This window comes from Apodemus sylvaticus, chromosome 15 (genome assembly GCF_947179515.1).
Source record: "Apodemus sylvaticus chromosome 15, mApoSyl1.1, whole genome shotgun sequence".
Lineage (NCBI taxonomy): Eukaryota > Metazoa > Chordata > Mammalia > Rodentia > Muridae > Apodemus > Apodemus sylvaticus.
Window position 1 is genome coordinate 13,361,488 of NC_067486.1, and position 15,878 is coordinate 13,377,365.

The 15,878-nt window shown below is 43.0% G+C and overlaps 1 protein-coding gene across 6 annotated transcripts in view; it reads left to right on the top strand.

Annotated features, from left to right (window-relative positions):
• The window catches only part of App (amyloid beta precursor protein), a 227,419-nt gene that overhangs the window by 134,742 nt on the left and 76,799 nt on the right, over nt 1-15,878 (top strand). For 2 of the 6 annotated variants that reach the window (XM_052158106.1, XM_052158108.1), the window contains exons 7-8: nt 2,461-2,628; nt 5,830-5,886. The exons of 2 other annotated variants lie outside the window; for them this stretch is intronic. In XM_052158106.1, coding sequence (XP_052014066.1) covers nt 2,461-2,628; nt 5,830-5,886 — 225 coding nt within the window. The remainder of the gene's footprint in view (nt 1-2,460; nt 2,629-5,829; nt 5,887-15,878) is intronic. 2 more of the 6 variants (XM_052158109.1, XM_052158110.1) reach the window with 1 other exon arrangement.

Below are 15,878 nucleotides of genomic sequence, written 5' to 3' on the forward strand. Positions count from 1 at the left end.
GACACTAACCTCAGAGTTTTCCATTATTATGGTTAAACACAGACCACAATTTATTTGAATGAAGTATCGATGATCAACACGCTTTAGTACATCTGATTTGAATGCCTTTGCCTTTTTTTTAAAAAAAAAAAAATTATTTCACTGTCAAGTTAGATAGGTGACGATTTATTTCTAAAGCAAACTGTATTTGTCCTTCTTCAATTAGAGAATAAAATTACAGATTTTAAGAGAGGTACATTTATATTATATATGCCCATATACCATGTTTAATTTATCATGTTTCGCAGAACGTGGTGAAAATCGTGCTTTGAGAATTCTTTCTCCACATTCTGAGACTTTGCATCTCCTAATTTCATCCATTAAACTCTGATATTGGAAGCAGCGCCATCCAGCGGCTGGATGCCGGATGCTGGAGGGAGGCGTCCAGTTTTTCCAGGCTCACACAGACCTACCCTGTCCCCTCCCCCACACATTAGGCATTTGCCATTGTTTTATTCCATTACCTAACCTTTGCCTGGAGTTCTGGCACTGTTACTCAGTGAGGGAGGGGGGAGACTATGAAGACACACCCCTTGTGCCAGAGCCAATGTGGATGGGTTTGCTGACAGTTTCTGTTGACTGAAAACTGTGCCAGTGCAGGGCACGGATGTCCAATACTGGCATTAATACCACCAAAGAAGAGACTCCTGAAAAGTAATATCATACTAGGAACAAACAAGGGTGCCAAAGCATGTTTAATCCCAGTCTCCAAAAGGAAGAGGAGGAGGCTCGCAGTAAGGATACCAGGCGGATGATCCTGGAACCAGGTGCTTCCACACACAAACTGCAAGAGTCAGAATTGGTTTAGATGCTTGTAAACCATCCCTGTAGAGTTCTGTTTGAGGCCCTCGGGGTTAGAAACTTGCTGCATTTTGTGAATCTTTGTCTTTAGTTGATTAGGGCAGTGTGTTGATTGATACAGAGGGCCTGGATGGGGGTGGTGCGTCTTTTGGGATTCAGTGTCCAGGATAGTATCTCCAACAACAACAAAAAATTGATCAGGCCACGGAATGGTTGTCATGCAGGGATGTAGGTGAAGATAATGAAACGAGAACTTAAAAGCAAGGGCTACCTACCACTCCGTGAGGTGAGAGCAGGGAGGTGAGAGCAGGGAGGTGAGAGCAGGGAGGTGAGAGCAGGGAGGTGAGAGCAGGGAGGTGAGAGCAGGGAGGTGAGAGCAGGGAGGTGAGAGCAGGCCCGGGAGGGAGCATTCCCTGCTTTGGCTCTCAGGAATTTTCTTCACAGAAAGGAAAAGCAGGGATTCCCCATTGTCTGCCTTCATCTCCTTGATTTGTTTTTTGACTGTTTGTTTGAAAGTAGTTATGTGATCCTGGGGAGTGTAAGGGATGAATCTTTTGGTTGCTGGGACTCAGAGATTAATTTATAGGAATAAGCATTCTACCTTCCTGTCTCATGTTTACTATTTCTAACCCAGAGGCTCTGGGTCTTAGACAGTTTTTATTTTTTAGAAAGGTATTTTCCCTTTGGGTAAGTTAGTTAAACCCAGTCTACATGAGATGTTTGTATGTGAGGAGTCAGCCAGCAAGAGTGGGGAGCAAACCCCCCAAAAAGAGATGGAGCTATTGTTTCCCTTGCCGCAAAGGCAGACACACCGGAAGTCTGTAGAGCTCTAACTTCTAATAGTGAAGAATGTTTAAAATGCAGCTAACTGAACTGCTGCATTTTAAACCAATGGGGATGTGGGACTGATTTGGGAGATAGGGGCAAGACAGACTGGCAGGTAAGGTGTGTTTTAATGTAAAATAATGTGTGGTATATATTAATAAATTTGAATGTGTTAGCTGCGCATGTTACTGTTTAGAACATGACGGGCTAAGAGTCAGATAAAAATACAGGAATACAAAATTGCTTTGAGTTACCGTGGTTGGCCCGTCAGTCACTCTTGCAGATACGCTGTCAGGTCTAGTCAGTGGACAGGCTGGAAACATTAAAAATAAATGTGATTAATTATACATGAGTCTAGGCTATCATTTACGAAGAAAAACAGTCAGAAGTTGGAGAGAACTTAGGTGTCGGCATCCCATCCTAGCAATCCTTTTACCTCAGAGTTGACTCAAGGTTTTTTTTAGGAGATGCTTTTTTAAAGAGAGATTTTTTTTTTTGATGTGCAGATACTTTTTAATCTTTAAATCGAGAAAAGGACCTTTTCACTTCTATCCCAAACCTGTAGCATCCTACACATTAAACAAGCTGAGAATATCTTGTTTTGTGGAAGAGGTGACCCTGAAATCTGAGTGGGTCATTCAGTTCCTCGGGGAAGACTTAGTAGGCGCTACCTACTCTGCTCAGCCCAGGTCACCACTGGGAGGATCAGGGCCTAATGATGAGTAAGTATGTACGTGAACAGCCAGAAGGTGTCTTTTCTTGCTAAATGTGGTTCCCCACGTCTCCTCTAATTAGAGGTGTGCTCTGAACAAGCCGAGACCGGGCCATGCCGCGCCATGATCTCCCGCTGGTACTTTGATGTCACTGAAGGGAAGTGCGCCCCATTCTTTTACGGCGGATGTGGTGGCAACAGGAACAACTTTGACACGGAAGAGTACTGCATGGCGGTGTGTGGCAGCGTGTGTAAGTGGATCCTCCGTCCGGCCTGGCCACCTCTTGTCTTTCTCGCCACTGGCTCTGCTGTTGAAACAGATTGAGTTTTCGCCTTGTTCTTGGGAATGGGCCTGTTGCTTCCACTAACCACATTCCTGTCAGTTTCTCTAATTACCAGGAGCCTCCTCTACAGTATGTTCAATCATGAGCACATCTCTCTGTCTATCTCTAATAAAGCATGGCCTTGGGTGTATTCTCTTATAGTCATGGTAGTAGATTCTTCTTCCAACTCTTAGGAACTTCTGACTGTTTCTCTTTACAAAGGGGCTAGAGTGGCTTTTGTCTTCTTCGGTCCTTCCTGCAAATGCATAAACATCTGTGTCTGTCTACGTCCACGTCTGTATTCGTATTTCTGCATGAACCCATGGTCAGTAGTCTCTCACTGGCTTATGAAACTTCAGTTGTCTTGAAAAGATTGCTGTAGAGAACTCCTTTGCTATCTCATCACGTCTTTTTTTTTTTTTACTTCATTCTGATAATGAGATTTAATTGAATTGAGCTCATGCAGCCTCAGATGCTCTCTTGGAGTTTCATTGCTGTGAAGAGACACCATGACCACAGCAACTCTTATAAAGGACAATATTTAATTGAGGATTGTTTATATAGTTCAGAGGTTCAGCCCATTATCATCATGGTGGGAAGCGTGGAACATATAATCAGACATGGTGCTGGACAGGTAGCTGAGAGTTCTTCTCCTAGGTCTTCAGGCAGCAGGAAGAAGAGAAGCACTGGGCTTGGCTGGAGCATCTGAAACCTAAGAGCCCACCCCCAGTGACAAACTTCCTCCAACAAGGACACACCTACTCCAAGAAGGTCATGCTTCCTAATAGCACCATTCTGTAGGGGCGTACGTGGGTCATGTTCATTCAAACCACCACGGGTGCTCATGTTGTTCCCTGAATGCACCTAGAGCACATAGTCTTGTCAAGTTTTTAGGTTTTTTTCTCATGCAATTAGGTAGACAAGAACTAGGGATCTGGACTGTTAATAAAAGCTCTTGTCCTGCAAGTGTGAGGACCTAAGTTCGAATCCCCAGAATGCACATACACCAAAGGTATAGCCAACGCCTCTATTGCTAGCACTTACAAAGGGAGATGGGAGGGAGCAACTAGAGAAGCACCTGAAGTCTGGGACCAGCTAGCCTGAGCTATAGAGTTGAAATAGACTGTTTCAACCAAGGTAGAAAGCATGTGACCTGTGACTGTCACATGGGCTCATTGGCATGAACAATCACACACAAATATGTACGTTCATGTACGCACAAAGAAAATAATAAATCTAGCATCTTCCAGTGGCATAAGGCTGAGGGAAATAACTTACAGTGTCTCTCTGGAAACATCAAATTGTCTTCACTGTGGGGCATATTATGAAGTCCTGATGACATCAGCGTAAGATGAAGTATTCCCCCAGAGAGCCAGTCCTCAAGAAGCCATGTCTCAGATATATGGAATATCTGATTTTGATAGTAGCCTTTCAAGCGAAGTCCTCAGTTGTATTTGTTTACTCTTGGTCACAATTTGAATACATGAACTATTCAAGGATCTTAGTCACTGTGCAAGTCTTTCTTGAGAAATCTTGCATTTTAATTCCTGGATTGGCAGGGAGACAGATTCCTGCCCGGGAATACCTGGGAACATTCTGGCAATTTTCCAGCCAAATCATAGAATCAAGCAAAACAACAAAGGGTTTGCTCCCTTAAGACCTCACACTGTGAGGTACCTAGTATCTGTTTGAGTCCTAGAAAGTTCTTGTTGGTCTCCTAGGAGATGACTCTACTTCAGTACTCTGAGGAAACAGGTGTAGAGGCTCTGACTTCAATTGGATGATTGTAGCCCCTAGCTAAGGATACCCAAGCTCATTTTCTCCTAGAGGTTAATTGGGTTAGGTAACTCCAAACACAATGAAGGATTCTGTAGCCTGGAGCTTTTGGAACAAAGGGCCTTTGTTACAGTGGCCCTAAAGGGTTTAGCTGCTAGGTGAGGATTTCCTGGCAAAGTTCTCAAGTTTTCCCCCTTTCCCTAAGGTAGGTTTAGTTTCTGGGATATCATATTCTAGTGATGAGGAAGTTTGCTTTATATTATTAGCAGAGATCAATTCACCTCAAGATTTGTACACTGTCTTTTTACCCACCCTAGTGTAACACACACACACACACCGCCCCATCATCTCCCTTCCATTTGATTACTCTGTGGGGGAGTAAAACATTATATACCTTCACTAGGGACTGGAGTATGCATACACTTTGTAGACTGATTTGTAAAAATTTAATGTCGCCAGCAGGGTCTTATTAGAGAAGGTCTGTAGTTCTGTTTAGTTTTTACAGAATCAGGTTACAATGTATCAAGGAAGCAAAGACCCAACTGGGTCTGGTTTGATTCTTAGAACCTTTGGAGCAACAAGGCAGGGGACTGGAGGACTGGAGAGATGCTTCAGTCTGTTTTTATTTAAAAAAACAAACAAACAAACTTTTTTTTTTCAATGAAAGGAAGACAGCCAGAGTTCAGGTCTCCAGCACGTGCTGGGCATAGTGTTCTTAGCTCTTGAAAGGCAGGAAGAGGAGGATCCCTGGGGCTTGGCTTGCTAGGCAGCCAGTCTAGCCAATCATCAAGCTGCATGTTCATTGAGAAACTTTGTCTCAAATAACATGGGGGAGCAATGATCGGAAAAGATCTATCTGGTCTCCACACACATGAATGTGTAACCTGTATACACAGACATTACAAACACATACACTACACACGGTAATAAAACTTTTCAAAGAAGGAAAGGGAACAACAGGGTGTGAAGGTCGGCTAAATGGGTGGATAGTGAAGAATGAAGTCAGAAATGTCCCCAGAAACAAGTGACATTCGAGGAGCTACTGCTGAGGAAGGCACTGAGAGGTTTGAGGGTCACTGGTGATAAAGAGGGAGAAGAAAGACTCCTGCAGATTTCCCAGTGTCTTGTCAGTGCCAGAATGGGCAGCCTTTCCACGGTACTGATCTTTACCGGTAACCAATCTCATCTGGGTGGGTTTCCTCGGTTCTTTGTTTAGGTTTTGATTTTATTTTAGTGCTTTTTTTAACCCCCATTTTGTTTGTTTGGTTCTGAGTCCTGTGAGTGTCTTTCTGCCATCACTCCCACGTTTCTGTTCTTTTTATTTTTAGTTATGTTCTCTCGTTTTCTCCATAGCATCCCAAAGTTTACTCAAGACTACCAGTGAATCTCTTCCCCAAGATCCTGTTAAACGTACGTTGTCATCGACATGGGGGAGGGGCAAGGGAAAGAGTTGCATGTCTGGATGTGACCGTCACTTGTATCGTCTGCTTGGCCTGGGTCTTATGATTCTTGACCAGGCCCCTTTAGACGGATGCTATTTTCCCATTGTCTTGCCTGACCTTTCACCCAGTTTTACTGGGCAAGCCACTTAAACCGTTTACACTTCTGGTCGAATTCCTTTCTGATTTGTGTCATTCTGTGAAATGTCATACATATTGAACTTGATTTGGCAGAACTTTTTTTTTTAAATTTCCAGAAAGCTGGCAACATGTCATAATTTAATGAAATCGTATTTGACAATAGAGGTAACCCCCTCCCTAAAGATTTAGTGTCGTCTACCAAAGACAATTTTGTGTGCACATTTCAAGGTGTGCTAAACGATGACTGCAGCATTGGGGGGTGAACGGTCAGGCACATAGATTTCAGGGCCACCCCTCCCTCCCCCCAGAAGGCACACTGGCTGGTGTGGTATCAGGTGTTCCACTTAGGGAGCTTAATGGGAATTCCCTTTAAAAAGACGTTGCCTCAACCAAATAGTGTTGGTCCTAACAACATCTTTCTTTCTGGTTGCCAAGTCAGTCTAATTTCATTTTCAAATGTCATATCTAACACATCAATATTCGTTTTTAAAATTCAGTCTGTATTTGGAAATGGATTCCTCCTCCCAGGGATGATCTATATTGTTGATACTTACTGGGGCTTGAAGAGGAGACCCAATTTCAGTTAGAAATTAGATAATTAAAATTCGCCTTTGTCACTATTATCCTGGGGTGGGGGTTGGGGGGAAAGGAATCCTAACCTCAAAATTTAGTAAAAGAAAAAAAAAGGTTTAAAGAAAAAAATACAGTGTAGATGATTTCATCATCCTATACCGTTATTTTTCAGTGGCCTCCATAAGATATTATTGTTAATTCAAATAATGGGATAATATTTGAAAGATGTGTTTTTTGTTGATACAATAAACCTATTTCCTAATATTGGGAAATTGTTCCTCTAAAACCTTAAGTCTGGCGAGTGGGTGGTACAGGGCTAGGGAGTTCCTCCAGCCGTCACACCCAAGGACCGGGAAAACATTTGTGTGTGCTGTGTCGTTCCCAGGATTTTCAAAGATCACAGATCTTTGTCTGGCACACTCGTGGAGGAGACAATCCGAGGCCTAACGCTCTCCATGAGTTGTCTGTGGGCATCACTCACAGGAGGGCCACGCCTGAAACCTAATGGCGCTCTGACTGTGCTGGGCACCAAATGTCGGTTATGACATTTTCTAGGTTAGACAGTTTCCGAAACCACAGAAATGCTGGAAAATGCTGACATGTCCCCCACCCCAACAGTGCCGTGCATGTGAGTAGCAGGCATTTCTCACCCTGTTTTGAAAACGATGATTTTCACTCCTCTTCACGGATTAGAAGTCAACGATTGTTTGATAATTTATTTTTTATAAACTCGGCATAACGTTCTCCAGACAGATACTGGAGGTCTCACTTTCTTCTCCCACTTGCAGTGTGGCTGCAGACCCTGACAGGCTTCTATCCCGGGAGGATGAGGTGATTTTTTCAGCTATATTTCTTGTCTCCCTGCAGAGACTGTTCAATCACAGCAAGTGAAGGGTTTTGCCGTGCTAGTACCAACATACAGGAGGAAGCATATAATTTCTAGTTATTTATAGTTGTGTGGCTATGCTGCCTTATTTATAGCTAAGCCACACGTTTGAATTGAAAACGTCACGGTCACCTGGAGGTCAGATGCAGATCGCAGCCTCGATTCTGAGGAAATGTGAGCGAGTGAGAGGAGGAGCCGGCCTGCTCCATTGGGAAACTCAGCCTCTTCTCCCGCTTAGAGTTAATTGAATGGCATCTCTTTGCTCTGAGGTGATTGGTTCTGTAGATGCTCTGTCTGAAGTGCTGCTAGTGGGAAAATGAATGCTAAGTGAGCGAGAAAAATCCCTTCCATTGAACTGCTTTAAGACTGCACATGCAGAGAACTGAGCACAGGGTCCGCATCATGAGTCATTTCCTGACAAGACTTAAGACTCTAATCAAGCCCTGCTAGATCTTAACTTTTCCCCATAAAAAGCAACACTGAAAAGCACCACAGTTCTCAGGACACTTATTTGTGGTGGCTGCTCCCACAGAGGCCTCTACACCACAGTGTCAGCAAGAGGCATGAGCCTGAACAGTTGTCTTACTCATAAACATGGGCTCCTGTTTCTTTGGAAAGCCTTTCCGTTCGAGGTAAAGAACCTCCTGTGACTTAGCAGTTTCTGACGTCGGTCCTGCATCTATTTGAGTTAATACACAGGCCTCACCTGCAGTCCATGCAATGCAGTGTTTGTAAAATAGTAACGTTATTATGTAAATATCTGACCAGCTTATATTTCCAAAGGTGAGGAAAGCACTGCCCGTTCTCGTGGTGACTCCATCAGAATGCATTTCAGAAGCAGACAGGTGAACTCCATGATGAAGATAAAGAACGTTACACCATTTTTTTCTGATTTATTTATTTATTTTATTATTATTTTTTTAGAATAGAGTTTATTCAGGGCATGAGGAGGGGAGTCAAGAGGATAGTAGAGGCAGAGAAAGGCAGAGAGAGAGAATAGCGGAGAAGAAGTGTAGAGGCTGGCCATGAGCACGTGGAGAAAGGGCAGGAAGGAGATGAGAGGGGGGGAAGGGGTGAGGGGATAGACGGGGAGCAAGAGGACAAGAGACCAAGAGGGCAAAAGCTGTTTATTTATTTTATGTATGTGAGTGCTCTATCTGCAGGTATGCCTGCATGCCAGAAGAGGGCATCAGATCCCAGTATAGACGGTTGTGAGCTACTGCATGCTGGCTGGGAATCCACCTCAGAACTAGCAGAGCCGTCTCTCAGTCCCTGTTTCACCAATTTTTAGTCAGCTGATTGACTGTGGAATTTGCCCTATAGGGTGACCCATTTCTGGTTTCGTTGAGTTGTAAACCTTAGCACAAGGGTTTCTTTGGGACCTGTCACTTTGCTTCAGAAAATTCCTTCTGTGCATACAGGTGTTTAGCAGTGTTCCAGGTCCACCTGTATGTCACTATCAATTCTCCAGAGTTTGCTAAGTATGTGCAGAAAGCAGGGCACACAAATCACCTCAGTCCTGTGGGTTCCAGGGATCTACCAGGCGCTCCCACTTTTCCATCCTCTGCTGTACACCACAGCACCCAGATGTGCCTCTCTACCAGTCTTTTATTCTCTTCACCCCTGACCGGATTGAGAGTTGTAACTACATTCATATATAGAATTGTGCTTCACAGATGGGAAGTCCTATTGAAATATAAGGATGCCTATGGACTCTTACTCTCCACAGATGTTTATGAACTTGTTGGACCACCTTCCTAGGTCCCAAATGCTGTTGTTGTTTGACTCCAAGATCAGATGTCTCAGTGTTTTTCCTAGTGTATTATAAGCTCAGTGGATGCAGAAGGTAGACCAGTAAGCTCTGTTAAATCATGGTTCACCTGCACACCTGTTCCCCCTTCCCCTCTCTGTTTCATCCTGGTTTCCATTATCCTGGCCTGAGAATGGCTATCTGTAGAGATGCTTGAGACCCTTGCTTGTTGTTACTTCTATCTTGGCATTGGGTTTCTGGTCTTAGGTCCACCATTATAGCATGTTGGAGGAGGTATGGCCCCATACATAGTTAAAACAGGGGAAAAGATGACTTTGTCCACACATAGTGCCATCCGGTAGTCTCTAAGTAGTTTGTTGTATCTGAAGGTTATGATTTGCAAACAGTAGCTGACTTACGCCAGCATGAATAGGGTCTACCAGTGTAACCCTCAGCCATTGTCCTTGCTAGTTTTGAGCTATTGCTTTATTATTTATTTGTTCTTCTAGCTGTGAAATAATAGGCATCCATTTATTAGCCCATCATAGAATACTAGTAATGGAGCTATGATATTTTCTTAGACTGTCAAACTCTATTAAAAACACATATTCGGCTAGGCATGGTCGGCTCACTTCTTTAATCCCAGAACTCAACAGGAAGTAGCTGGTGGATCTCTGCAAGTTTGAGGCCAAGATGATCTACAGAGTCACTTCCAGGCTAGTCAGAGTTACATAATGAGACACTATTTCACAATAATAATAATAGTAATTATTATTGTTTAAATAATTCCCGCACAGATACATACTCCTTACATTAGCTACTTGATAACGGTATGGAAGTAGATCCTTTTTATTAAAGGAATCAGCCATGCCTTTCTGTCAGGTCACTGCTAAAGGGGACGTGGAGAATGGTTTTATTAAAGGGACTGGACATCTTTTCTGTCAGGCATTATAGTCATTGTCATATCTACACACTGCTGCTACCACAGATAGTAAATAAGTAAGGAGGCGTGGTTGTGTGGTCACCACGGCAGCCAGTGGTCTGAGGAGATGGCTCTGTTGGTGGCGTGCCTGCTCTGCAAGCATGAGGACTGAGTTTGGATCCGCAGCACTCGTGTGCAGAGTCAGGGACTGCAACACAGGCATCTGGAGCCCTGGTGCCAGAGGAGAAGGAAGCCAGACTAGCCAATTGGCTCGCTCCAAGTTTAGTGAAAGACCTGCTTTTAAAGCAAACAAACCAACAGATAAATTAAATAGGGAGTGGTCCAGGAAGGCACTGTACAGTGGCTTCTAGGCTTTGCTTACACATCCGTCAAATGAAAAGCAGCCAGCAGGCACAGTCTGCTTTAATACAAAGGTTACTTTTATTAGCCTAGTGTGCCAGTGCTACCGCTGCACCTTTTGAGAGTCTCTGGCAGGATAATCTAAGCAGGCCACATTCAGTAATTTACTTACAGGATAAGAGATGTGGTAGGTAGGATTAAATCTTGGCATATGAGTGAATTGGGAAAAATCCACTCTGGAAGGCTGGGGTAAATTTAAATTGGTTTTATCCTTAAGGCCTTGAGAAGTTAAGGTTCGTCAGCATTCACTGTCAGAATTTCCGTGATACGATTGAGACATTCTGAACTCGTCTATTAAATACTGAGCAGTTATGACTGGTCATGTCTTTATGAACCTCTGGTAATGAAGTCAAGGAAGCTTCCAGCAAACTAACAAGAAACAATACTCTATGGTTAAGCGATTCTGACTCCCAGTTACTGTTACTCTTGTTTTATGTCTTTCTGATTGGTGGTTGTCTCTATTCAAACTAAAGATAGCCTTTAAGTGCAGGGAGTGTAGCTATGAATAAAAATAATGCCAGCATTCATCCCTCTACATTTATTTCATATATCTGATAAAAAAAAAATGTCCCGTGTCAGTACAAGTGCATAGACATAAAAAAGAAATGTAGCTTGACTGGCGAAGAATACACAGTGTAGATTATGTTTTTATTACCTTCTGTCCATGCAGTACATTCATAGTGGTCTCCAACAACCATGATCAAACTGGCCGTAAAAGAAGAGAGGCTCAAGAATACACAGGCAAAGAGCCTTCACTTCTCTTTAAAATCTAAGATGCTGTTGTAAGATCGCCCACTTTTATTTTCCTGTTAGGAATGGCTCATCTGTCTCAAACTTAGTAGGAATGATGTATATTTAGGTTTTGGATCGAATGCACTAAGAGTTTTAGCTTCTTTGAAATTAGAGCAATGAAGGAAACTTTTTTAAAAATGTTTTAAGTAGAGAGGGCAGTTTGAAAGCCTTGTCACGTGGAGATTAAATTTTCCCATAAAATCCTTCTTTACAGCTTTATAGCTCACTCAGACATAAATTACCCATGCTGCCATATTCCATAACTCATAGCCATTTCAGGAATGCCATTACTAGCTCTCAATCAAATAGAATTTTTAGTGAAAGGCAGTGAGTGGCGTAAGCCTTCACTGTTATCTTTGGTTGCCAGTGTTGGATAAATCGGCTGGGGAAAGAATATCTCAAATAGATGCTATCCATAGAGTTTTGTCTAGGAATCACTCGATTGTGTTGTAGTTTAGATGGTCAAGGACATTTCACCTGACCCCCCCACACACACACCCAACATAAACAAAATAATATGAGTAAATGTGAAGCTAATATTAAAAGAAATCATGTCACCCTGTAAACTGAGGAGTCAAATGGATATGAAAACTGTAGGGTTTTTTCCTAATATCTCACTTGTCAGTGTGAAGATGAACTGTGGTCCAGTCACCCCTTAGTCTCCACAGCTTCCTTATCTATGTATTCAGCCAACTGTGAATCAAAAATAAACGCCTCTGTACTGAGCATATATACTAACTTTTTTCTTGTTCCTCAAACAATACAGGAAGAAAACCTCTCCCTTTAATGTTTGCATTATCTTCAGGAACATAAACAGTCTGAAAAAGGACAGTATGTACATTAGATACTCCAAGTTATATCCAAATATATAAAAGGGAGATGGGCAATCTGGGGTTTGCTCTTTATAGGGAACCTGGAACCATCCCCCTCTGCACGCACCCAGGGACAGTTGACCTACGTGAAGCTGGGATCACAGCGAGGGAAATGGGTGTATGAATAGTCGGATTTGACCATTTCTCTCCGTGAGCCTTACAAGCTGCATAGGGATTTCACCCACTTCCAGGAACCTCAGTGGGTTTCACTTTGTTTTAAAGTAACTTCCTCACATAGTGAGGCCTTTCCCAGCGGACACTAAGTATAGAAAATGACATCATGTTCTCAGAATTAGTGCTTTTTGTGAGACGCCATGCACCAAGATCATTAGGAAATCAGAAGTTAGCCTGTTCCCCATAAGCCAGAAAATAGACTCCCCATAGATAGATCCTAAGAAGACTGAAGAATGAACAGTAGGTACTGTGACCAGCATTGGCGTATCGTCATTATTAAAAATGAAATGGACTCTCACATGTGAAAAAGCTTTGCTCTCATGATCTTCAGCTTCCTGGGGTTTAGGTTTAGGTAATGTAGTTTAATCATGAGAAAACAGACACACCCATGTTCCTTCATGTGTGTGGCAAGCAGAGGGGGGAAACTGTAGAAGATGTGTACATGTGTGTGTGTGTATGTGTGTGTGTGTGTCTGTGTAACTATGTGTGTGTGTGTCTGTGTCTGTGTGTGTCTGTGTCTGTGTGTGTTTGTGTCTGTGTGTCTGTGTGTGTGTGTCTGTGTCTGTGTGTGTCTGTGTCTGTGTGTCTGTGTCTGTGTGTCTGTGTGTCTGTGTCTGTGTGTGTGTCTGTGTCTCTGTGTGTCTGTGTCTGTGTGTGTGTCTGTGTCTGTGTGTGTGTCTGTATCTGTGTGTATGTCTGTGTGTGTGTTTGTGTGTGTGTATGTGTGTGTGTCTGTGTCTGTGTGTCTGTGTGTGTGTGTCTGTGTGTGTGTTTGTGTGTGTATCTGTGTGTGTATGTGTGTGTGTCTGTGTCTGTGTGTATGTCTGTGTGTGTGTGTCTGTGTGTGTGTTGTATGACCATATATGTATGAGTAGGCATACACATGCACATGAGGATCCCGGTGGAAGACCTGTACCCTGCTCCATCATACTCCACTATTCTCTCACTGAACCTGGAGCTAGGCTGGCAGCCAGCAAGCACAGTGCTGATCCTGTCTCCCTGCTACACATTCCTAGGATTGAGCATACGCAGCCACGGCTGGCTTTTTACATGGTTCTGGGGATGGAACTCAAATCCTCATGTTTGTAAACTCTCTTACCCACTGAGCCATGTTCTCAGCTCCTGCATGATCTTTTAAAAATCTCATCATCTCTTCCTCTCAAGCTACCAAACACTCCTGATTCTAGTTCTCACTGCAGCTTCATGGCCTTTGGATCAACACCACCACCACCACCACCACCACCACCACCACCACCACCACCCCATCCCCTCCCCCGTCCCTGCTTTCTCCATGACCTTCTCTATTCAACATTCTTCCTTCTTAAGACTTCAGTGTTAGATTCTGCACCTTCTTGTCCTGTTCTTCAGCAGTGACCCATGAAGTCTCAGAATGTCACCTTCACGATGATGACATTACCTGGACACCTGCTTGGTGGGTGTAGTCTCCTTGATGATCACACCCTTTTCTCTCACTCCCCTTTAACCCAGTTTTCCTTTTGTACCCTCCATAATACAAATAATTATATAGTATTAAGAATATTAAGAATCTGGTGTGTGTGTGTGTGTGTGTGTGTACTGGTTGCTTCTTTCACTAGGACATGATCCCACCATGTGTTTGTTTTGGTTACTGTTTTTTAGCCCACAGGATTTGCATGTGATAGAAGCTAAGACACTCCTGGAAAGGGGAGTAAACGAGAAATGAAAGAGCAAACACACATTCATGGTACTGCAGCTAACACCTACGCTTGTCAGATACCACTGGCTTCCCAGTTAGGATAGCTTCCTATTACTTATAAAATACCAGAAAAAGACAACCTGATGGAAGAAAGGTTTATTCTGACTCATTTTTCAGTTTTAATCAATGGTCCAATTTCCTTGTTTCTGGACCATAATGGCGAGAAGGAGGTAATAGAACATAGCCACTCATCTTATAGTAGTGCAAGAAGGAGCTGACTTGGTGAGAGGGTACAAATAAGACCATTGTCATTTCCTGAGTGGCCTATGTCTTCTCTCCAGCCCCCACATCCTAAAGATTATACCATCTCCCAATAGATCAACTGGGGCACCAGTCTGGGCCATTCGAGATCCAAAGTATGACGCCATGCTTGCTAACAGATCGATAGATAGATAGACAGATAGATAGATAGATAGATAGATAGATAGATAGATAGATAGATACCATGCTTGCTAACAGATAGATAGATAGATAGACAGACAGACAGACAGACAGACAGACAGACAGACAGATAGATAGATAGATAGATAGATAGATAGACAGATAGATCATACATACATATACTGTGTGTGTGTGTGTGTGTGTGTGTGTGTGTGTGTGTGTCTTATATACGTACATATATACATATATACATACCGTTAAGCATGCAGGGCACCCTGAAATATTTGGAAGTAGGAAGTTCACCCCAAGATAGTAAGTAACATGCTCTGAAGTTGCAATGCTTTTCTCTTGTTTTGGTTTTGTTTTCTGTTGTTTTTTAAGTAGGAGGGTCACTTAAACGTTAGAGGTCTGTGCCTAGGGGCTGGGTAGTGGTAGCACTGATCCTGAGCTGTGTTTGGCTCCTGAGGCTGACAGCTGGTCCTCTGGAGAAGGATGGCTGTGCCCCCCTCCCCGGCTTGCTTACAGAAGGCAGAAGTAGGCACGCCACCTCAGGTGAGACCCCCATGAGTATGCCAACTGTGTGCCTCTGACCCCTGTCATATCACCTTCTTCTTTACCAGACAGGGTTCAGGGCCAAACAACTTGTTCAGTAGGAAACAGTCCTACATATTCATAACAAACTGTATTTCTGGCTAAGTCATGTTCATTAGAAACTTAAAATAACCAAGTGCCTGTTCAGTGGCCTGGATGTGTAGATAAATTAACTCTTTATTGCTCAAAAACTAGTGTAGCCCTCTTATGACCCACCTGATCCTGAATTCATATTCTGGTTATTTTAGGATACTAAGTTTATTATTCTCTACACAGTGAAAGAGATTGTTTTCTTCCACCATATTGAATAAAAATACTTATTCCCAACACAGTAAATGGTATTAAAGAGAGATGAGTTATTTGGCCACATTGGAAATCTGAATCCATATCATAGCTTCTAAGAAAACTCAAAAGATTTCTGAACAATTTATGTGATTTGTAATGGCGTGTGGGTTTTCTTTTCTTTTTTAAACAAAACAAAAACCTAATCTGATATGGCAAGGACGCTCTGGAAGCAAAGGCAAAGGCAGGAGGATGGCCAGTATGAGGCAAGCCTGAACTTAGGCAAGACCCTGTATATGTAAAAGAAATAATTAAATATTGAAGCAACAAATAAACTTCCCAACCATTTGAGGTGACATGGATTCAGCTCCTGTTGCTTGTGCTCTGGGATATATGGAAACTGGTATCATTGGGACCACTCCTTTCCTCAGGAATACCCGTGGG